Source organism: Lactuca sativa, chromosome 4 (genome assembly GCF_002870075.4).
Source record: "Lactuca sativa cultivar Salinas chromosome 4, Lsat_Salinas_v11, whole genome shotgun sequence".
NCBI lineage: Eukaryota > Viridiplantae > Streptophyta > Magnoliopsida > Asterales > Asteraceae > Lactuca > Lactuca sativa.
Window position 1 is genome coordinate 211704486 of NC_056626.2, and position 24497 is coordinate 211728982.

Genomic DNA, 24497 nt, shown 5'->3' on the forward strand with positions numbered 1-24497 from the left:
GTGAACTCGAGGATGTTTGATATGTATGGTATTTATGATGGTCATGGTGGTTCTTGTGTTGCTTATGCTTGTTGTGAGCGGTTATACAAGCTGTTGGCAGCCGAGATGGATATAGAAGATAGAAACACGATGAAGATGTATTAGGAAAACATAGTGGTGGATAGTCTCTAAGATGTATAATGAAAATGAATAAAAACGACCTTGTTGATTCCATGGGTTTCATCGTTATTGTTGTAGTGGTTGGTGATAAGCCAGTTACGGTGATTCAAGGGTTGTTCTTTCAAGAGGTGGTCCTACCATGCACTTATCCGTTGACCATAAGGTAATTATTAATTAACGCAATCTTATATCTTTGTGCATTAAAGAATCTTTTTAAATTTAACCTTGAAATATTAATGAAAATCATAGACATGGATGCAGCCAAATAGAACGAGTTAGCAAGAATCAAAATTTCAGGAGGAAGAGTGAACGACTATAATGGGCTACATGTTGTTGGAGTTCTTGCAACTTCAAAATCAATAAGTGATCGACAACTAAAACCATATATAATCGCAAAACCTAAAGTTATAGTTAACAAAAGAGATGATGTAGCTGAATTCATGATTTTAGCTACTAATGGATTATGGGATGTCATATCTAACGATTTGGAATGCCAAGTTGTGCGAAAATGTATTGATGGATGAACTTTTCGAAGGAGATCTTCAATCATTTTGCAATGCAAAAACCGTCCACATTTATCATCTCTCTCTCTTAATTAGTTAAGACTAAATACTTTTGCTCTCCTTTAAGAAAAAATATTAACTTTTGTTCTTAAAGGATAAATAGCTTAATATTGTAAGAAGGAATAGCATCGAAGTGTTTTATCTTATTAGTGGACTTCTTTAGAGGAATCCTAGTTTGTGCTCTTTCTATCTCCATCAACTTCCAACATCCCAAGAGGTTTCAAAATCTTCCAAGGTTGTTACTTCTTAATCCTTCTATGGTTATATTTAATCGTTCATGTTCATGTAAAAAGATCATTGGTGGGAATAAAATAGTTTTATATTATTCAAACTTTATAATGTTTTCGTTGTCAATTTTGTTGTTTTAAAAACTGAAACTTTGAATAAAATCCAACAGTTACATTGCATAACGCAAATTTTCTTTGTTCAACAAGTACTCCACTCATCTCCTTCTTGTTCTTACTTCAAAAAGTAAAAAAAATGTTTCTTCTTTCCTTAAATATCTTACATTGTCCATTCATGTATTTTTCTAATGCATTAGATCTAACAACTACTTTCCTTGAAATTCTTAATTTAATTGTTTGTTATATATTAACTTGTTGGTAAATTTAGAATAGCTTCCTAGGTTCAGATGTCATGATTTGTTTTTTCAAATTAAGTAATTGTTAACCATATATGGAAGAGAGATAAAGAACTATTTTTGTTGTGTATAGTAAGTCTAATCTCTCACTTCCTCTAGTGCTATTTTTATGCAGAAATTTCCTAAATTGATCACTTACATTTTAGCATTAGCTCGTTTGTATATTATTTACTTGAAATTGCTGGTTTTGATCGAGATTTATATGTTAGGACGTGATGTTTGAAACTGATTATTTCAACTTTAGAGTTAGATTGTCACATAATCTATCGAGAATTTTGTTTCTCGTACTTTTGGCATATATATTTTTAACAACTCGCCATTTCTCTCTTCGTGAAATTTAAAACCTTGCCTTTGAGCACTTCAAACATTGTATGGTCAAGCAAGTGCTTTGCTTAAGGAAAAATGTTTCATTATTTACCATTTAAAGATGTGTAAGCAATTTCCATTAGTCTCAATTCTTAAGTTCTTGTTATGTATGTCTATGTTGGGTTTTCTATGCTTCATATACACTTACACTAGGTAGCGGATAAACCAATCATTAATATACCTAAGTGTACATACATCCTAGGATTTAAGTTTCATACTAATCACTGTTACCCTTTGAAAACATAAAACATAAGGAAGAATAACATATATCTTATGTAGCCCTTGGTCTCCGTGTTTGATATCTTATCCTCCTCGAAGTTGCTTGGATGAGAGGACCCAAAGTAGAATTGCTCTAATGGTATCACACCCAATGACACCAAAGAGTGGAATAAAATAACTAAGAGAAAAGTCAATTTCACAAACCCTAAGAAGATTAGAAATCGTCCCTATAGGGGGGGGGGGGGATGAGGAGAAAGAAGGGTTGGTGAAACTTCAAGCCAATGTGCAAGGAATAATGTGATCCATAAGATCCTATTTATAACCTTGTACCCCTTCCTAGGTTTTGTACTACATCCCATGTGGGATGGGAGACCAATAATGAAATTCTCCTAATTCCTAATGAGATTTCGTCCAAACCCTTATCTCATAAGGGTTCTAGAATATTCTTGATTAATCAGCTATTGATTACTGAATATTCGACCATTTAATTAATTAAATCCCAAAATATTTTTCAATTTGTTTCTACTTAATTATTGATCCATAATAATTAATAAACTAATTTCTACTTTATTTATTCTACTCAATTTGGTTCTCGAGGGCAACCCACAAGAACCCTGTTATCAATAGTTAATGACGTTGGACACTCTTTTCAATAGTCTACACCTTGGGTTAGCGTTGCATCCATGGTCTAAACAATTTGAGGTACAAAATTTATAATCTCTTACATCATTTTTCAAATCGACTTAAAATTTAAATATTTGTAACAAAAAAGGTATTAAATTACAAGAAAAATATTTAATCACATACTATTAATTGTCCTCTAAGAGTTTTCATCTTTGTAAGCGATCAAATACAACTTCATTTATAACCTTTTATAGTTTTTCTATTTCAATGATGAAAATTTAAAAAAAAAAAAAAAGTATATTCAAAAAATCGTTCTCGAACTAATTTCACTTATTGACCAAACACATATCTCAACCGTAGCTTATGCAATAGGAAACTCAATCTCAATAATTGATACACCAAGTATAAGAACTATACATTTTTTGTGTATCGACAACAAGAATACTCATTTTAGAAATTAATGTTCTGTGTTTTCAATCTATGAATCTTGGTTACTATTAAAGTCACATGATTTTAATCACGCCTCGCTAATGGAGTGACATCAATTTTCTTAATAGTCATTTTGTTTAATTATTAAGATCCGTTTATGGCTTTCAATATGATTTTATGGCTTTCAATATGATTTTATGGCTTTCTGTAATGCTATTGTATAGTCTACAAATGGAAGTGTTGTTTTAAAAGTTTTCCGGATAATTACCAAATAGACCAAAATGGATAAAGAATATCATAAAATAACCAACTTCTAATCAAATATCACAAAATAACCACCTTCTAATCAAATATCACTTGCAATATATTCATCAAACAATGACAATCCATCACCAAAAGTGCTTTATAAATTTGTTATTTTTTTCAAAATTCAATTTTTGTGAGGTAACATTATTCTCTTTTACGGGTGAACACCATCATTTTGCCATTTTGCGAAAAGGTCTCCCATGTCATTTTACAAAATGAAAAAAAAAAAAAAAAAAAAAAAAAAAAAAAAAAAAAAAACAGTTTAATGTTGGGTTAATGTTATTTAAACCCAACCAACTATCCGATTTTGTTTTAAATGGTCCTTTATTTTTTTTTTCTTTTTGTAGTTTACGGACATAAAATCTATTTTTACCGGCTAAAAAAAAGACATTGACTTGTTATTACTCGTAACCTCGATAGGATGATTTTTTTTTTCACAAGTTATAAGAATTAAACTAAAATCCACCTGACAAATTACCAAATCATAACCAAAATCTAGTCAAACACTTACAATGTCGCACCATATCACAACATTTTTACTTCCACCAAAGAAACTAGTCACAATTTAATCAACATCATCGAGTCCAACCTCGATGTGTAAAGTAACACCTTTGTTGCTTCTTGCAAAATCACAGTTTATTCACCATTTGAACATTCTCAGTGATTAGCATAACGACATCTAATTATGATGAATCTTGATAAGATTAGCAAGAGAAAATATGAAAATTGAGCATGCCAAGATCATTGATCCAACTCCTCACCAGGATTCAAACCGAAACCAATATTAGAGAAAGTAGACAAATTCTTGGACAAACCCTTGAGTTGTTTCAATTTCTTCTTCAAATGATTCTTCTTTGATGCAATCTCTTTCTCCTTTACAACCATCATCAGCCCATTGTAATACTGTAAGTGACTCTCGTCAGAAAACTCATCAAAACCTACTGAACCAAACATTGGATGTGTGTGTTCATTTGTACAACCCAGATAACTCGAGAACTTGGATATTTGAAAAAGAGGAAAAAAAAAAAAAAAAGAGGAGAGTGAAGAGGGAAGAGACGTGAAGGCGCCTAAACTTTATGTACATGGCGCATGAGGACAAATTTCATTTAGTGATATAATATATATGTTTTTGATTGGATTAAGGTTTACCGGTAAGGTAAACCCCTTCATCTTTTACAAAATGATCTTGTAAAACCTAAAAACCAAAGTTAGTGCCTTGTAATAGACCTGGCAATGGGGCGGGTTTGGAGCGAATCGACCTTGGTCCAAACCCTTTTAACAAATTTCAAAATCCGATCCAAACCCGCTCCGTAACCCGCAGGGTTTTGAATAATCAAATTCATACCCTTTATCCACCGAATCAACGGATATCCAAATCCGCCCCGTAACCCATAGACTTTTTGAATTATCAAACACATTTTACTTAATTCATAAAATAATATTTCTTAAATAAAACAAATTTTGATTTAGAAAACACATTACATACTCGAGGACTTCCAATTGGAATTAAAAATTACTATTGTAGTAACTTCTTATTTATTTTTTACTGTCAATTGTAGTGATAGAGAATAGAAATAACAAACTTTCTTTCAGTTGATGAATGAATTTTTTGATTTATGAATGAAATATGATGATTGCTTGATGAAATATAAATGAAATGACATCATAATTCTCAGTAGAAGACTAGAAGTCTAGAAGTCGAATCCTCGATTCTTATTTATAAACAGTTTGAACTTTGGCATTTTCTTTTTGAACTTTCGATTGGAATTAAAATTAAACTTTAAGAAATATAAAATATAAACCATTAATTCAAAAATCATACGGGGCGGGTTATAAATGGAGCGGATCAGTGGTGATCCATACCCGACCCTTTTAATAAAAGGGTTAGCAGGTATGGGTCGTTAACGGATAAACGAATCAAAAACTATGCTCCAAACCCATATAATTCATAAAGGTTTGGATCGGATTAGGGTCAAAACTCGCTCCATTGCCAGGCCTACCTTATAATGCAAAAATATAACATAAGCGACCATTTAAAATAAAAACTGATAATTATTTAGGCTACAGTAACATTAACCCTTTAATTATTGTAGAGCCAATCTATACAATTTGTCATTTTAAGTTTATTTTGGCCACCTAGACCCTTAAACTCACTTTTTTTGTTAAAAAAGTATCAATATGGCCAGCTACAGTCTAGCCTTTTCAGTCGGTTACCCCTAGGCACGCGGAGGTAACCGGCTGAAAAAGCTACAGTTGGTCATAATGGTAGCTATTAAGCAAGAAAATTGCGTCTGAAAAAAAAAAAAAAAACTTTAGTGAGTTAGAACATGTTTAAATACCACCAATTAACAACTTTTACTTTTATCCCACAAATCCATTGTGCATCATTAAAAACTGCCTAAATATGCATATGATTTACACACAGATCGAGATTAAGCACTATTTTTAGAGGAGTGATTTCCATTTGAAATGTTGGTTGTTGTTGTTGTCTCTGTTGAAGGCTCTACACGAAGCACGTACTTCTCATTCCAATATCCAACAGGATCCGCATAAGATCTAGTCCCAGGCTCACTAACAAAAAAAAAATTAAAATATATATATATATATATATATATATATATATATATATATATATATATATATATATATATATATATATATATATATATATATATATATATGTGAGAAAATGATAGTACACTTGGGAATTAAGACAAAAAGAAACAACACCTTAGTGAATGATGTTTTAATTGCAAAATATAAAAGTTGTTACTTGTGGATTTAATAAAAATATTTACCTGCTTGCCCTAATAGTCATTCCGCCTATCGTTGTCTTCTCTTCAAAAATATTACCTGCATTAAATTTAATTTCATCATTTTAAGATCCAGTTATTTATTTAATGGCCTCATAATCATGAACTTATCTCACTAGTATAAGTGTGCAGGTGATTTTGGTATAAAAGATGAAAGATAATCATATAATTGTTTTTATTATTTTAATTAAAATGTTTATTTGTCAGTTGATATGAAGGTAATTTTGGGTTAAAACTTAAAACCACATCTGTGAATTAAAGAGGGGTTGCTCAGAGAACTCCATCCACCATGTTGCCCAAAAGGAAAGCAAATAACATCATAGGGTTAAACAAATGTTGCAAATTTCAGAACCACGATATAATCAGATTACAATAAACAACAAATTTCTCAATTTGTTAACAAAATTTAGCAGAAATCCACCAAAAGCAAAGTCTGTTTACTATTTTCACTTTGATAAACATTGGAGATAATCAAGCTCCATTTCGTTCCATATCCAGTTCACTTTCTATTCATGTAAATCAACAAATCTATAATCCAGTATTTGAAATGAGAAAACAAACATAAACACAATCATGCAAAATCATTAGTTCTGAATTTTACCTCCATAGATATCTTTATCCGAGAAGTACTTTGCTTTCAAGTAATTGGCGTATTGAGCTTCATAGTTCTTCAATTTCTCACTTTGCTCCTTGCTATCCATGTCCCTATCACATAAACAAATTGTCAATTCGTAAACTTCATATAACATCGGATGATTCCTACTCACTTTCACATCACCACGAGTATTCATACAAAGTTGTCAAAAACCCTAATTCCTCCAATTTTTAACAGAAAAACATCGAAATGGTGGGGAACAGAACGATGAAACACTACACCAATTTGATTTGAAAACAAAATCGGATCTAAACGAAGACAACTTACAAACCAGAGCAGATATAATCGATTAAGCTATCTTAAATACGGAGATACATACCTGACAAATACGAAGAGATCCAATAGAGCTAACGAGAGAAAGAGAGTCGGCGAAATATCGACGCAAGAAAGACTGAAAATCGCATATCTGGGGTTGGGGCTGTTTATAGTCCCTTGATGATGAAATTGAAAAAAGATAGAATTTTTAATTTTTTAATAAAATTGAAAAGGTATCAAAATTCAAAATTGTATAAAAAACGCGCGTTGCAACGGAAGGAATGAAAGCATAGGCAGCTTGCTTTGAAAGTGAAAAGGATCAGAGAAATCGGGCTTTTTTGTTAAAAAAATGTTTTCAGGGGCTGTTTGGAAATTAGCGATACCTGTGAAGCAAACCGGAGGCAGATGGTGGACGACGGCGGTGGAGCAAGCCACAGGCCGCGACGGTGGCGGAGCAAGTCGGAGGCGGCGACGGGGTATAACAAGCCGGAGATGCGATGGGGACGGCTGAAAGTAGGAAATTGGGAACGGCTGATAATCTGATACGCCTTTTAGTGTAGAGGGGGTAAAGTGTAAATAAAAGAAAGGGTATAACTGTCCGCTCATAAAAAATGGTTGTGAAAGGTGATCGTTAATAGCTTGATTTTTAACTTGAAATTGCATATGATATGAGTATATGATTCTGTGAAATTTCGAAATTTATTATGAACAATATGACAAAGGGATAACAGCAAGCAACTGGGTACATGTGACTTTTGTGGTCAAATAGGATGATTTTCAACTGAAAAATGCATGTGAAATTTTGAATTTCATTACCAACCATATAACAAACGGATTGTAGTGTTTGTCTTAAATTGATGATCCAAAACAAAAATATTTCCATTTTGAAGTATGTGTACGACATAAGCAATACAGGTGAAATATAAACCTTAAATGGAAAACCAAATAAGGCTTAGGCCAGAGGGAGTGGTGTCATAAAAATTATACTTCCTTCACTGTCACGTAGGCGACACATTAACAATAACCACGGAAATGTGATTTTATGACGCACCCAAGGAGTGGTGCCACCCTCATTTTTTTTGTCAAAAACAAAAGATCATTTTATTGATTTTCTCAAACAATTTTTTTTTATATTATATTCCATATGTTATATTACACTCGTTTTAAAATGTTTAAAAAAGAAAAAAAAAAAAAACATATGACCAATCAACGGTCAATTGGAATGTCAATAGGAAGAGAGCAGCGCTCCTTTGGAGTGTCACAGTGCGGTCTCTGTCATAGCTATGAATTTGAAGCCTTCTAACATTTAACAATGATAAAAAATGTAAACCAACAATAGGAAAGCATGTAAGATGCTTATTCATTAACAACCAAATCTCAATCAAACACATCATACATGCACTGCAAATAGTCAACAAATAATTGAGAACCCTAGAAATCCTTGTTTAAATCCATTTTGGACTAGGATTTCCTTATTGGGCCCAATGGGCCAATAAGCTACCAATTGGACTATCTTGGGCTTAGAACTCTTGAATGGGCTCTAATTAGACCCACTTTCATTTATTTTAATATTTTGGGCCATATTGGGCCTAGAATGAAACAAAATATTTAAATGGACCGTATTGGGCTATAATTAACCTAATTTAGCTCTAATAGGTCATAAAAAAAAAATCATATTTATATTTATTTGGGCCAAACATCACTCAACATAACCATGAAATGGGCTTAAGCATACAAGGCCCAATCCTTTTCTTTTCCCCTCTCCATTCTCGACCCAAGCCCAACCAAAGAAGGAGAGTTGACTTTTCCTATGCCACCTCACATTTATCCATAGGTTTCCCATGCACCATCTCATGTTTTCATGCAAATTAACTCAAAAACCTTTCTTCTCTCCTTTCTCTTTTGCTCTCAGCCGAACCCAAGCACACACACACATTTCACTCACAATTCTCTCAAAAAAACTCTCTCCACTCCTCTCCATATTTTCGAGATTAAGGAAGCTTTCAAGGAGATTTAACCCATAAACACATCATCTAAGGTAAGTTGATGTTAGATCCATAATCTAGCTATTTCCTTTAATTCAAGAATCATCTCTTAATTCATTCAAACTCATGATCTTGCACCTTAGAAGCATCTAAGTTCGAGATCCTCCAAGAAAGGTTGCTAGGATCGAATTTTTCTTCATCTTCTCCACCAAAAACCGAAACCACACTCAAGGTGAGTTTCATACCCCTTCCTTTTTGGTTGTTATGAGTTTTATGGGGGAGAATACAAGTAAATGTGTAGATCTATGTGTAAATGTATGCTATGTGAGATTTGATGCATGTATGTGTGTGATATCATGTGTTTTGTAATGAATATGTTATCAAAAAGTGTGTAAAAACTGAGATCTAAGTCATGAGAAAGGAAATAAACATAACTTAAGTTATTATACACTAATCAAGTCAATAAAAATAGTTTATGAGGTTAGGATGAACACATCCTAACATAAAACACATTTTAGGACTTAAAATGTCAAAAATACAAAACTTAGGGTACAAACCGACAAATTTATAGTTTCTGTAGGGTCAAAAGGTTCCAAACAGTTTCTATAATAATTTTTCTGAACAACAACATTTTTAAGGGACTTAAAGTGTAAATTTTGAACCTAATGGGCTAGATTTGGGCTTTTCGGCCCAATAAGCCTCAAAATGCGAGATTTATAAGTTTGAGGGGCTGAAAATGCAATTTTCTGTAAAACAGGGGATTTGAAGTGAGATAAAACCATTTCAAAGGTCAAAAATGCTTTTCTAATTCAAAAAGGATCAAAAATGTAAACATTTTCTATTTTAGGCCAAGACTATAAAAGTTGCGAAACTGGGGATTTTAACCGAGAAAACATCATTCTAGAAGGGCTAAAGCTGTTTACAAAATAAATTTTGGGTTAAAAATGTCTTTTTAACAAGTTTATGATACAAAAGTGTCAAAAAAATGTTTTAAGGACTAAAAATGAAATTCTTTTATATAAAGGACTAAAAGTGTTATTTTTATAAAAGAAAGGTTGTGAAAAGGTAAAAATCTTACTTTTAAACAAATTAATTCATTAAGACGAAATACAAGATCCACGACTACCGACGAAACAGAAAAACAAATACACTCTCAACAACAAATATCGTTACAAAACGATTGATTCGGTCTTGAATCAATAACAAAACAAAAATCAATAACCCAAGTAATTCGTTAAACACGCGACAACTATGATGAGTCAACATACAAACTTTGGGCTTGAAAGTTTCAAATCGTGCTTGTTGGGCATTGCTAGCCCAATAACATGATTTTTGGGCCCGAAGGGAACGCGCTTATGTGTTAATGGGCCTCCTATGACCCAATTCCATGTAAAAGGACTTTCAATAGCTCTATTGTGCTATTGGGCCCTAGTGGTCCATTAGTACTGCTAGTGAGGTCGAGAAGTCAAATGCGAGCTGGGCCAAGTGTCTTTCGCATTCCCGATAGCCCGGAATAACTCATGGAAGTAAGAGAGGGCTTCGTACCCTCCTTTTCTCCTCGGTTGACCGGCTTATGAGAATTCAAGTACACAGATTCGTGGCGTTAATCAAGAGAAGTCAGGGTGGTTGGATTATGTGAGCAGTATGGACGACGCCTTAAGGATCGTTCGTAACCTGTAGTTATAAACTAGTCATTTTCATTAATGTGTGATTGTAACAACTCACAAACCCTAATTAATCCAATGTCACCTGGGTAATCAAAAACATTCGTCGTATCGGTATAAAAATAAACAAGTCATGTAATTTACGTATTGGGAAAACATCGGGTTTTCCCGGGAAGTTCAACATTTTCACCTATGTGATGTATACAAAGTTCAACAATTATACATGTTTTCAAAATCGACAAGCATATTTACGGATCTTCACACTTTTTATAAACAAATACTCTTTTCAGAAAATATCGGATTTTCTGGGTTTTTCAAACTTCACAAAAATCATTTTTCCATAACATTACTTATGAACTCACCAACATTTCATATGTTGACGTTTTTCAAAATAACTTGTATTCTCAGGTAACAGGTAAGCCGAAGAATAAGTATCATGAAATGTCATGGTGTTTTGCTTAAATTATCTATCAGACAGTTTTATGTTATGGAATTGTAATGTCTAAGGCAATGTACCGAATGTAAACAATATCAGTTGTAATATTCCAATGCATGGTGTTGAATTATGTTATGATTCATGTATATTCATTGTGATGGTATTCAATTCGAGTCACAAGAGCCCTCAGACGTTTCCACCGTCCGATTCGGGGGTGTGACAGTCTCTACCACACCAAAACGCAGGGAGGGGGCGATATTTCAAGCTGATGTGGCAAGGAAGTGCATCCTCTACTGCACCCACTCCCTCAAGCCTACTTCCAAAGTCAATTAAGAAAAGAATAGTCATTCACAAAGAAAATAACCCTAGCTGAACATCTGAGTCATGGAAAGTATTTTTTTTTATTTTTCTTTATTTGTGTTACATTCAGGGGTCTATTAGGTATGTAAGTAATGGTGATTGGTGAAACTAGTTATTTTGACATGAGTTGAGCATTAATTTTGTCAAAATGTCATCATATATTGTAACAACCCAAAATCACGACTAAAAATTTTCTTTTAAATCATTACTAAAACTGGATTTATAAAACGTATCATAAGTCAAACATAACTTTCGAGTATTAAATTCAAAACATAATATCATTATCAGAGTCAAACATTCCCAGGCTAACTGACTATGGTGTGTGCTCTGCAATCTTCCCGAGCTCCTCTAATGAAAACCGAGTACCTGAAACCAAAACTGAAAACCGTAAGCACGAAGCTTAGTGAGCTCCCCCAATCTACCACATATCACACAAAACATATAAAGCACATATTGGGCCTTGCCCACTGCATCGGACCGAAGTCCGGACTAACGGGGCCTTGCCCCCTACATCGAACCGAAGTCCGAAGCTGACATCGGACCGAAGTCCGAAGCTAACTGACTGGGGCCTTGCCCCCTCCATCGGACCGAAGTCCGAAGCTGACTATCTGGGACCTTGTCCCCTCCATCGGACCGAAGTCCGAAGCTGACATCGGACCGAAGTCCGAAGCTAACTGACCGGGGCCTTGCCCCCTCCATCGGACCGAAGTCCGAAGCTGACTATCTGGGACCTTGTCCCCTCCATCGGACCGAAGTCCGAAGCTAACTGACTACAGCATATCATATAAACTCACATATACTGCATGCTACATCGGGCCGTAGCCCGGAACACATAACACATAATTCCTGTTTGAGCCACGAAGGCATCAAACATACTAACTACTGTATCCGATCAACATCCGAAACTACTGCTAGCTAAACGGGTCGGCATTGTGGCCTTAGACCCGTTCCTACTGAAAGGAAACTCACCTGAACTGCTGAGCCCTGCTGATAAACCTCTGGCTGCAACTCGACAAACCCATGAACCGCTGTTCCTCCAGCTCTCCGAGCTATCAATATACATATAACACTTAGTCTGACAGTCAACTAAGTCAACTCTGGTCAAAGTCAACCTTCCAGGTCAACCCTACTCGCCGAGTCTTCCTAAAGACTCGCCGAGTTCACAAGCTTAGGGACTTTCTTATTCGCGACCCGACTCGCCGAGTCAGTCCATGACTCGCCGAGTCCAACTAGTTCCAAGTCCTGTCCTGCCCAACTCGCTGAGTCACCACCCGACTCACTGATTCGAGTCTCAACTCAAAAGGGTTTAGGGTTTCGCGACCTGACTCCCGAGTCCAAGAACAGACTCGCCGAGTCCAAGACAATCTTCAACCAACTCGTCGAGTTGTTCATCCAACTCGCCGAGTCCATGCCTAACTTCAACCGACTCGACGAGCTGTTCATCCTACTCGTCGAGTTCCTCCTCATCTTCAAGCTACTCGCCGAGTCCACTCGAAGGACTCGCCGAGTCTATCCAGTCCTCAATCCATGCAGTGGCTTTTCGAGCCAAACAGAACTTCCAACTCATAGATCCATACTTCTAGGGCCTATTTCCCACGTAAAGTGGCAAACTTTACGTGTAGGTTGAGAGATCTATGCTCAAAACACACTAAACTAGGGTTTATGGCAAACATGCTTCTTCAACATACCAAGGGCTGATACTTTAGGGGATTCAAGACCAAAACCAACATGGATCTGAGGTAGCAACCTCAGATCTGAACCTCCAACTCGAATTGGTTACAAATCATACCAATAATGACCAAAACTCACACATAAGAATAGATCTAGATGCAAAGGGAGTCCAATCAACAGCTTATTACCTCCAATGGATCTTAAATGTCTTCTCAATCTCGGATCTACAGCCCCTTCTTGCTCTTCCAAGGCTTTTCTTCCTTCTCCAAGCTTATAGCTCTCTCTTTGATGCAAAAATCTAGCTCAAAAACGGATATGGCGGCTAGGGTTGATGTTCTGGGGGTAAAGAGGCACTAAAGGAACCCTAGGAAAAAGAATGAGACGCTTAAATAGGCCCCAAGTCCCGGATTTAGGGTTTTCCTCATTCAGACCCAACTCGTCGAGTCTCCTTGGCCGACTCGCCGAGTCGGTCGCTAACACCTCACCCGGTTCCCGCTCGGACTCGCCGAGTCCCTCCTTGGACTCGCCGAGTCTTTCCTTAAAATTGAGGTCTTCTTTCTTTTCTTGACTTTCCAAACTTTGGGGTGTTACAACTCTCCCCCACTTAAACTAAACTTCGTCCTCGAAGTTTGCTGTGATCAACTGCCTGCGAACTGCCTCCAACTCATTGTCTGGAAAATCCCTCACCCTTTTGCCCATCACTCCGGCCACTCACAGTGCCGATCACTACCGATAGAACATACTAAATCCTTCTCTTTCCCATAATCTCCTCAACGTTACTTCCTCCGACTGAAAATCCTGCTGCCTCCCATCCGCCTATCGGATGTACTGAGACTACTCTGGTCTAACCAATCTCCCTCTATCTGAGTTACCGGACTCCCACCGGTCACTACACTCCATCGCAAACTCCTAGTCTCTTCCAGCGACTCCTAAAGATACTTCGATTATCTATAACTGTTCTATCCATCCTGCCGCTCATACTGAAACGATGCTGCTGGAACCAGCTTGCTTTTATCCCACCTGATTACTCATCTCCTACTTACTCGAGCCTTTCCTCCTGAATGAAAGCTACCTGCCTAGCCATCCCTACAAATCACTTATACTCGGCGAAAGGCTCAACTGATCCTGCTGAGAGGGACTTGCCAATTCCAAATCAACCAACTATACCGTCAGCACTTGCATTCCAACGCAAAAACAATATTGACCCAGAACCCTGAAACCTTCCAAACACTGAACTGCCTGCAATACTGAACATGCCTGAAACACTAAACTGCCTGAAACGCTGAACCGACTGAGACGCTGAACGGCCTGAAACACTGAACTGACTGAAACACTGAGCTACCTGAGACACTGAACTCCAACCCAACTGTGGAGTCAAGGGACTCCTCACTTAGTCGCTTCCACGACTTCTGAGTGAAATCTTCCTCTAGGACTAGTTTCCACTGGTTATCCTGTCACTGTGGCTCTAGCAACCTTCCGATCCAACCGATCGGATCCATACGTCACATCCTGACATCATCAATTCCCCGACAAAAAATCATGATGGCTCTCAGACTGACGGTAGCCCGCAACATACCCGAACCCCCAACGGTCCACTGCTACTCTGATCTCATAACTGATGTGACGATCTATAGCCCAAATTGCTGACTTAGCCATAACTGATCTATTTGGGAAATCCGAAATCTAACCCGTGGATTCCCATATCCTCACTGCTGCACCCGAACTGGTGAGTACTACTGCTTTCCCGCGTCTAACACGCGCTCATGCTACCTACAAATAAAAGACTGCGACTACGCTCGCGGACTTACAACTCTCTAATGCTACCTGGCTGCTAGTGAATGCTACGGCTACCCCCGCAGACTTACGACACCACTACTACCATCTGACTGCTAGTGAATGCTACGGCTACTCCCGCAGACTTACAACACTACTACTGCCATCTGACTGCTAGTGAATGCTACGGCTACCCCCGCAGACTTACAACACTACTACTGCTATCTGACTGCTAGTGAATGCTACGGCTACCCCCGCAGACTTACAACACTACTACTATTTCAAGAACATCCTGACTATCCCTAGTCCCGCTAGTGATTCCTCATCTCGATTTCTAAAAAAACAGTCCTTAGACTTTGAATTCTGCATCATCCTCGACACCTTATATCCTTGATATACTTAGCGCTTCGTCGAGGAATCCTTCGGCTTGGTTCCCAAACCAACCGTCCACCAATCCCGATACAAGAAGCTATTGTTGGGAAGTTTCCAACCTCCCAACTCCTGAATCTACGCAACCTGCATGCTGCCCCAGACACTGGCTACTAATACGAAAACATCTCTTGTTACCCGTTCTCAGGATCTTCATTCCGACTCTCATGCGTCCGACAGGTGGTCCTCCAATCCTGGATTCCCAGCCAGCTTCTAACCATCTCGATTACATGAACTAACTGCTGGGAAAAGTTCTCGAACTCCCAATTCTGAACTTCTCAATCCATCCATCACTGGGCTACTACCATTTCTTCTCAGAGGCCGCACACTCATTCTGAGTCTACGAGACTCTTATCCATGTATCCCCGGAGGGTTCTCCCCCACTTCGATCCTGCTTACCCCTTGCTGCTTCACACTCAAAAGAGATCCCGATCTTTGCTGCCATTCTATAATCATTCTGCTAAGGAGCCCAAGCCTGCCATAGCTAGGGATCTAACCAATCCATCCCAACACTAACCACTCCGAACTAGCGAAACGAACCATATCTCTCCCAACCATGCTATAGTTACTGCATCCTCCGAAACCTTCTCCATAAGAGCACATCCCCTAACTACCAACCAATTATCCGATGTAACACCGTGATTTCCAAAAACAAAATTTTCATTTAAATAATCAATTTAATATTAAAAACACTTGTTTAAAATCTTATTCACATTCGAATTACAAAACATAGTTTAATTTTCATTATAATAGAAGACCAGGATCCTCCAAAACACAACTCTTTCTTCGGTGTGTACAATCGAACCGTTGCCATCCCGCGTTACTGTAAGAACCTGAAACAACATAACATAACAATGTAAGCACGAAGCTTAGTGATTTTCCCCAATATACCTTACGCACATACGCCTTCCGGCCCGGACCTTTCGGTCCACATAACATTGCCTTCCGGCCCGGACCTTTCGGTCCACATAACATCGCCTTCCGGCCCGGACCTTTCAGTCCACAATATATATCGCCTTCCGGCCCATAAGATAATTGCCTTCCGGCCCATACACATATATAACACATAATACAAATACTCTAACACATAAAGCACATATATCATATATCATACCTGACCTTTTTGTCACATAATACCTTGCCTTCCGGCCCATATATAAGCATGTATATCACGCGTAGCAGCTAACTTTCCATTTATAGCATATAAACATAACACATAACACACTTGACCTTCCGGTCACACAATCAAACCCTTCCGGGTGAAGTATAGTGAGAAGACTCACCTCGCGGACACTGGAAGATAGCAACTCCTAAAATCCCTTGCACTTGATCCTCCGAGCTACAAGCTCCCTGTAACATCATATATCCCTTATTAATACTTCTATCTTCCACGTTAACTGACCCTAAGAAATCACACCAGTCAACTCTGGTCAACAGTCCATTGTCAGCTCGACTGGACTCGGCGAGTTCCCTGGCGACTCGGCGAGTCTGGTCGTCCTTCAATCCTCTAAGATTCCCCTTCTACTCGTCGAGTATCCTCTTTGACTCGACGAGTCACTCCTGGAAGAATCGCGGGGTCACCCCGACTCCACTCGCCGAGTCTGAAGAACAACTCGGCGAGTCCCAGTGAATCTTCAAGCTACTCGCCGAGTCTGATCATCCGACTCGGCGAGTCCACGCCATGCAGTCGATCAAACTGCTTCCTGAGATACATATTTTCCCGAATATACAAACATAGGACCTTCTGGACCTCTAAGGGTCCTAATACAGGGTTATAAACGCCGGATAACAACACAACAATCCATCTAATCTCCAAATGGGTTTCACAAACCCTAAATCCATGCACACATTCACATAACAGAAAATAATCCGAAAGGTTACCTGAATCATGCACTCTCAGTGTCCCCAAGCCTCAAAACGTGATTCCCTTGCTGTCCCAATAGCCAAAACCTTCTCCTTCTTGGACAATAACTTCCTCAAATCACCAATGATCTTCAATCCTTGTTCTGGATGCCCACAACCGATTTAGGGTCCTTCTCAGTCGGCCAAAAGGCGAACAATGGAGGCATAAGATCCCTTATATACGTCCCAAACTGAACGGCTAGGGTTTTCCACTGAACAGCGTCGACTCGCCAAGTCCATATCTGGACTCGTCGAGTCCAGTCGTGAACCCGCGACCAAATCTGCGACCCTACTCGGCGAGTCTGGCTCCAACTCGCCGAGTCTCCCCTTTAAAGCACCCCAAAATGCAATTTAACAATACTTGAGATTTTGGGCTGTTACAATTCTCCCCCACTAGAATTAGACTTCGCCCTCGAAGTCTCACTCTGAAAATAGTTCTGGATGCTGTTCCCGCATCACACGTTTCGGCTTCCCTAAACACTTCCGATATCTTCCGAGGTCGCTACTGAACCAATACCAGAGGTACCTCCTTGTTCCTCAGAACCTTGATCTTTCGATCTCCGACGGCCACTGGCCTCTCGACGTAACACAGGCTCGCATCCACCTAATCGTTATCTAGTAGAACCACTGCTGACTCATCCGCTATACACCTCTTCAACTGCGACACATACCAGTGTCATGGATCCGTCCCAATTCCGTTGACAGCTCCAAACGATAGGCCACCCTTCCTACCTTCGCACCTTCACGAAAAGACCCAACATACCGGGGCCCCCCATTTACCCCTCTTCCTAATCGAAGCACCCCGTCAGAAATACGAAGTCGCTGACCTGAATCACATACTCGTAACGGCGTCTGCCTGCATAACTTTCCTGTTAACTCTAGACGATCACTAACTCTCTTTAACCTGCTGAGTCTGCTTTGCCAACTAAAGTACGAACTCTGAACTGCTCATCACTCTCTGTAATCGGAAATTACCCAAGATACACTCTGCTCCAAATCTCAACGATCTCTCAATCCATAAGGGTTAGGAAACCCTGAACCACCGAATCCCCGATCCAAAGCCCACTTTGCCCATTCCGGACCGACTGAGAGATCCATTCTCCCTCTCAGATCAACTCTCACAAGTTCCCTCTTGCCATCACACACACACATACTGAACTAGTCCCAACATTCGCAGGTTGAAAAACCCGATACACTGATGATATCCTTGAACATCTCCCAAGACGAACCACTAATATCCGTCCTATACCCTGATCAGAATCACACTGAGAATTCAAGATTCTCTATTCCCTTGCATCCTTTCTGAGTCTCGTCCGTCACCCCAACCCGGATGGGTTCCTACTTCACTGCCGCAAACGCGATGCTCGAAACCATACTTGAAATACTCTAACCATAACTCTGCTCTGCAGCTTTCACTTTCGTGAACTTGCACCCCCTTCGGAGTTACATACCCTCCTATTTTCCTTTTCCACGGAACTCTCTTGAACATAATGTCACTCCAACCGGTGCCACGGTGCTCGCCCCAAGCGACACCACCCTTTTTGCGTAACTGCTATTCACATACTCTGGTTCTCATTGCAGGAGCTCTCAATCCCCATGCACTCTCTCCACTCATCAAAATCACTGCCTCCGCTAAACAAGATCAATAACCCGGGGCCAGACCTTCCAATGCAATCACACTGCAACATACGCGATCCGCAAATCTCAAACTAATCCAGCAATACCAACAGAGTCTCCAGTATGACTGGACCGACTCTCATAACACATACTAGCCACTCGAGGCTATATCTTTGTGGGTCCGTACACCCAAACTCTGCGAACCCTCAGGTTCTAACCCTGGGAACCTTCCGGTTCCAGCTCTAGAAACATGCACAACATAATCCCGTGGGATTAATGCAGTACAACCCATCTCGTACCTCAAACATACCAATACTCTGATCGCAAAATTCCGATTACTTACTCAAGCTTGATCCCGACCTCCTCTCAGGCCTCCACAATCAAATGCCCTAGGTCTGTATCTCGCCCCGCATACTCAACACTCGCTCTCGTCGGCCTATACTTTGCGCTGACAAACACTGCTGAATCCCAACAGCTAAGCACCCTTACATACTCATCGATCTCTCGGAGGATTTTACAATTCTCCCCCACTAAAGCACTGACTAACTGCCACCGATCGTCATTAACGACCTTTCAGAACCATCCTGCACAAAGAGAACATTTACCCACTGACTGCTTCCCACAAGCGTAAGCAACCCTCAGCAGAACACATCTCCTCCCTGATCAATCCGCTCAAAAGAATCCGATCTTTCAATTATCCACTCCACAACTGCAGATGCTACCCGTCATTCAACCCAGTGCCGCATCTCCACTACCAACCCCCACGAACGATGACCAATGGAATTCCCAAGCAATAACCCATAACCAAACTCACAATCTGCCCAAAGGATGAACACCACATTGAAAACCGCACAAGACTACTGACACTAAAACACCAATTATAACCATACCCAGCCATCAGGGAATAACGAATGCCAAAGCGAAAACCTGAAGCACCAATCCATAACCATGCCAGACCCGCGAAACAACGAATACCGCATCGAAATCCATACAAGATACCAGCACAAACAATACGCCAAATCAATGCCAGACAATTAAGACATCATGAAAGCATCATACCCGCAGCTGTCTCCGGCACTGCTCCGTCTCCCTCTGTCGCACGCAGATAAACACGACCCTGAGCCCTATGGGGCTCCGCTTCATCCTGTCCTCCTCAAATCCCGAATTGGCACTGACCGCCAACTATCCCGTGCACAGTGCCCCTCCTTTCCGCACTTGCGGCATGCACCACTGGGCCAACAAGCTCCGGTGCCATCTCTCTCACACTTCCCACAAGTGTGACCGCTCCGATCCCCCATTCTAACGTCTACGGTCATGGACCGTTTCGGCGCCGACTGCGACTGCATCGGGGCCTGCATCATCTCACGCTACTGCAACTCAACCTCTAACTCACGCCACATGGCGGCCTCCTGCGATACCAACACGGTCTCGCGTCTCTGCGCAGACACGAACTGTCTGATACCCCCCCTCTTGAGCATACTCGGATATCGGGACATCTGAGCCTGCTCCGAAGCGAACTCAGGGCAAAACATCGCCCTCTCAATAAACATCCCGGTGCTCTCAGTCACCGACTCCAAATCCTGCCTCAGCTTAAAGAACTTCCGAGCCAATTTCTCCTTTTCGTCCCGCGGAACATAGCGAGTACTGAACATCCCTCTGAATTGATCCCATGAAAACGCAGCCCTCTGCGCATCGGAAAATGACCTCGTGGTCAATCTCCACCAATCCTTCGCCCCGAGCCTCAACAGGTTCAGAGCACACCCCACCCTCTGATCAGCAGGGCATAAACTCGTGGAGAAACACCCCTCCATGTCTGATAACCATATCATAGCAACAATCGAGTCCTGAACTCCATCGAATGTGGGAGGCTTCGCATAATAGAAGTCCCGATACTGAAAACCCCGACTAGCCCCTTTCTTTTCCGTTGCTACAGCCGCTGTAACCGCCGCGGCAGCCGTCTCTGCGAAAGCCGCATATCGCTCATCAAACTACTTCAATCATAGTGGTCCTGATCGACCCAACCAATTCTGGCGACTCAGCCCGCAACAATGCAGCAACCTCATCACGCCGGATCTCGCGAATCCTCGCATCCCGCTCGCTCGCGCTCGTCCGATCGATAACCGGATAACAAGATAGCCACAAGCATCATCCACTACGAACCATGGTACTCATCCCATGACATCCCTCCTCAACATGCTTCGGTGTATGGTACCTGAACCATAGCACCACTCCTCAATCTGCTCCAATGTATAGCACTCGAACCACAACATCTATCTCAAACTGTTCCGATGTATGGTGCCCTGACCATAACATCACTCTGTATCCGTTCCGATGTATGGTATTCGAACCATAACATCACTCCTCAATCTGTTCCTTAGGACCTTCAGAATGCCCCCTGTATCAAGTATGGGTCCTCTGCTTTCAGTAGTACGGGCCCATACTACCTGCCACATCTACCTATACTTTCCACACGGACCATCCCAGAGTTCCTAAGTAGCTGATAAACCTGCTCTTTCACCCCATCTCATCGCGCGTGCTCGCTTTCCAGCGAAATTCTCTACTCTACCAGCGCACTCATCTGGCTAGGTTTACTCCCTAGTCCCTTCCGCTGTCCTCCCACTTCTTTGTTATCAGCTGCTGAAGAGTTCCTAATGATGCCAGCCCTCTACCTCCTGAGTATCGTCATACACACTTGGTAGCTGACTCCCATCATCGATAACTCCACAAAGCACAAAGCAAGCAGCATTCGAGCATTGAAGCATACATAGGACTCCCCATCTGTGGTAGCTCCACCTTCTCGGCTCATCCTCGGAAGTACCTCTGTACCCCGTAGCTTTACCCCTTGTGCGTTCTAACTAGATACCCTCACTCATCACATACACACAAAAGCATAACGCACATATAACAGCAAACCCTAGACTAAGGCATCACAAATCAGGCCACTCTAGTCCTAAGATGTGAAATACCTAGCCTGTCTCTAGCATGCAATAATGTCTCATAAAGTGCATAATAGACATTTCATAATACAAAAGTAAGGGTATTTTGGGAAATCACCGTTTGGCTCTGGCTGATTGTACACACTGCTCTTTCTTGCTTTCTCTTTGAACTCTTATTCACTTTTAGAAAACCATTTATTTGGAAAACTTTTTCTTACTTCCTCAGTTTGAGTCCAGATTTACCCGTAGGTGCGTCCGAATCCCTCAAACCAAGGCTCTGATACCAATTTGTAACACCGTGATTTCCAAAAACAAAATTTTCATTTAAATAATCAATTTAATATTAAAAACACTTGTTTAAAATCTTATTCACATTCGAATTACAAAACATAGTTTAATTTTCATTATAATAGAAGACCAGGATCCTCCAAAACACAACTCTTTCTTCGGTGTGTACAATCGAACCGTTGCCATCCCGCGTTACTGTAAGAACCTGAAACAACATAACATAACAACGTAAGCACGAAGCTTAGTGAGTTTCCCCAATATACCTTACGCACATACGCCTTCCGGCCCGGACCTTTCGGTCCACATAACATTGCCTTCCGGCCCGGACCTTTCGGTCCACATAACATCGCCTTCCGGCTCGGACCTTTCGGTCCACAATATATATCGCCTTCCGGCCCATAAGATAATTGCCTTCCGGCCCATACACATATATAACACATAATACAAATACTCTAACACATAAAGCACATATATCATATATCATACCTGACCTTTTTGTCACATAATACCTTGCCTTCCGGCCCATATATAAGCATGTATATCACGCGTAGCAGCTAACTTTCCATTTATAGCATATAAACATAACACATAACACACTTGACCTTCCGGTCACACAATCAAACCCTTCCGGGTGAAGTATAGTGAGAAGACTCACCTCGCGGACACTGGAAGATAGCAACTCCTAAAATCCCTTGCACTTGATCCTCCGAGCTACAAGCTCCCTGTAACATCATATATCCCTTATTAATACTTCTATCTTCCACGTTAACTGACCCTAAGAAATCACACCAGTCAACTCTGGTCAACAGTCCATTGTCAGCTCGACTGGACTCGGCGAGTTCCCTGGCGACTCGGCGAGTCTGGTCGTCCTTCAATCCTCTAAGATTCCCCTTCTACTCGTCGAGTATCCTCTTTGACTCGATGAGTCACTCCTGGAAGAATCGCGGGGTCACCCCGACTCCACTCGCCGAGTCTGAAGAACAACTCGGCGAGTCCCAGTGAATCTTCAAGCTACTCGCCGAGTCTGATCATCCGACTCGGCGAGTCCACGCCATGCAGTCGATCAAACTGCTTCCTGAGATACATATTTTCCCGAATATACAAACATAGGACCTTCTGGACCTCTAAGGGTCCTAATACAGGGTTATAAACGCCGGATAACAACACAACAATCCATCTAATCTCCAAATGGGTTTCACAAACCCTAAATCCATGCACACATTCACATAACAGAAAATAATCCGAAAGGTTACCTGAATCATGCACTCTCAGTGTCCCCAAGCCTCAAAACGTGATTCCCTTGCTGTCCCAATAGCCAAAACCTTCTCCTTCTTGGACAATAACTTCCTCAAATCACCAATGATCTTCAATCCTTGTTCTGGATGCCCACAACCGATTTAGGGTCCTTCTCAGTCGGCCAAAAGGCGAACAATGGAGGCATAAGATCCCTTATATACGTCCCAAACTGAACGGCTAGGGTTTTCCACTGAACAGCGTCGACTCGCCGAGTCCATATCTGGACTCGTCGAGTCCAGTCGTGAACCCGCGACCAAATCTGCGACCCTACTCGGCGAGTCTGGCTCCAACTCGCCGAGTCTCCCCTTTAAAGCACCCCAAAATGCAATTTAACAATACTTGAGATTTTGGGCTGTTACATCCGAGGTATGCAAATGGCATATAACATAATCACAAGCAAGCCACACTATAACACAATACTTATACCACAATTTGATGCAGAACCATAACAATATAATCATGACATAAGCTGACAGAAAAACAAAAGTTACGTACCTTCATTACTCAGTGCTGCTCGAATCCCTGTTGAAATCTACCGGAAAACTCGGCTCTGAGCCGTAGGCACCCTTGCCGGGCCTCGACAACTGCTGGCGGTACTCGAAGCCCCAAGGGCAGGAGCTGGCACCTGCTCTGCTGGATACAAACTCGGACAGTGGCCCTTCTTGTGGCCCCTCTGACTGCAATGGAAACATAACGGATCAAGCCCCTGGGCGATGGTAACAACACAGTCTCTGCTAAAATGACCAATCTGGCCGCACTTGAAACACCCAGCATCGCCACCACTCCTACGCCTACACACACCCATGTGCGTCCTTCCGCACTTCCCGCATCGACTGCGGCTCTGATAGTTCCTCGTCCTCAAATCTGGACCCTTGGGCCTCTTACCCGAACCTGTGGCTACCTGAGTCTCATCAATTTTCCTTTTCCCTTCTGACTCCCTGCCCGACTCTCGCTCCTGCGTTACCCCAACGGCAACGCCTGCTAACTGAACAACAGATGTCAGATCCTGAAGCCTCGCTATCAATCTATCAGTGATCCTCACGACCATGTCGGGCAGATCCTCGTGAATGGCTCGCGAAACTTCCTCAACTATCCAATCATGCAATGGTCT

The 24497-nt window shown here is 40.8% G+C and overlaps 1 protein-coding gene across 1 annotated transcript; it reads right to left on the bottom strand.

Annotated features, from left to right (window-relative positions):
• Window positions 1–5617: 5617 nt before the first annotated feature.
• Window positions 5618–7707, bottom strand: LOC111910877 (uncharacterized). The gene is made up of 5 exons (XM_023906682.2): window positions 7413–7707; window positions 7094–7205; window positions 6721–6824; window positions 6105–6159; window positions 5618–5877 (listed from the first exon to the last, which is right to left on the bottom strand). The coding sequence occupies exons 1-5, from the start codon at window positions 7690–7692 to the stop codon at window positions 5739–5741; spliced, it is 690 nt and encodes a 229-aa protein (XP_023762450.1). The 5' UTR covers window positions 7693–7707; the 3' UTR covers window positions 5618–5738.
• Window positions 7708–24497: the final 16790 nt, after the last annotated feature.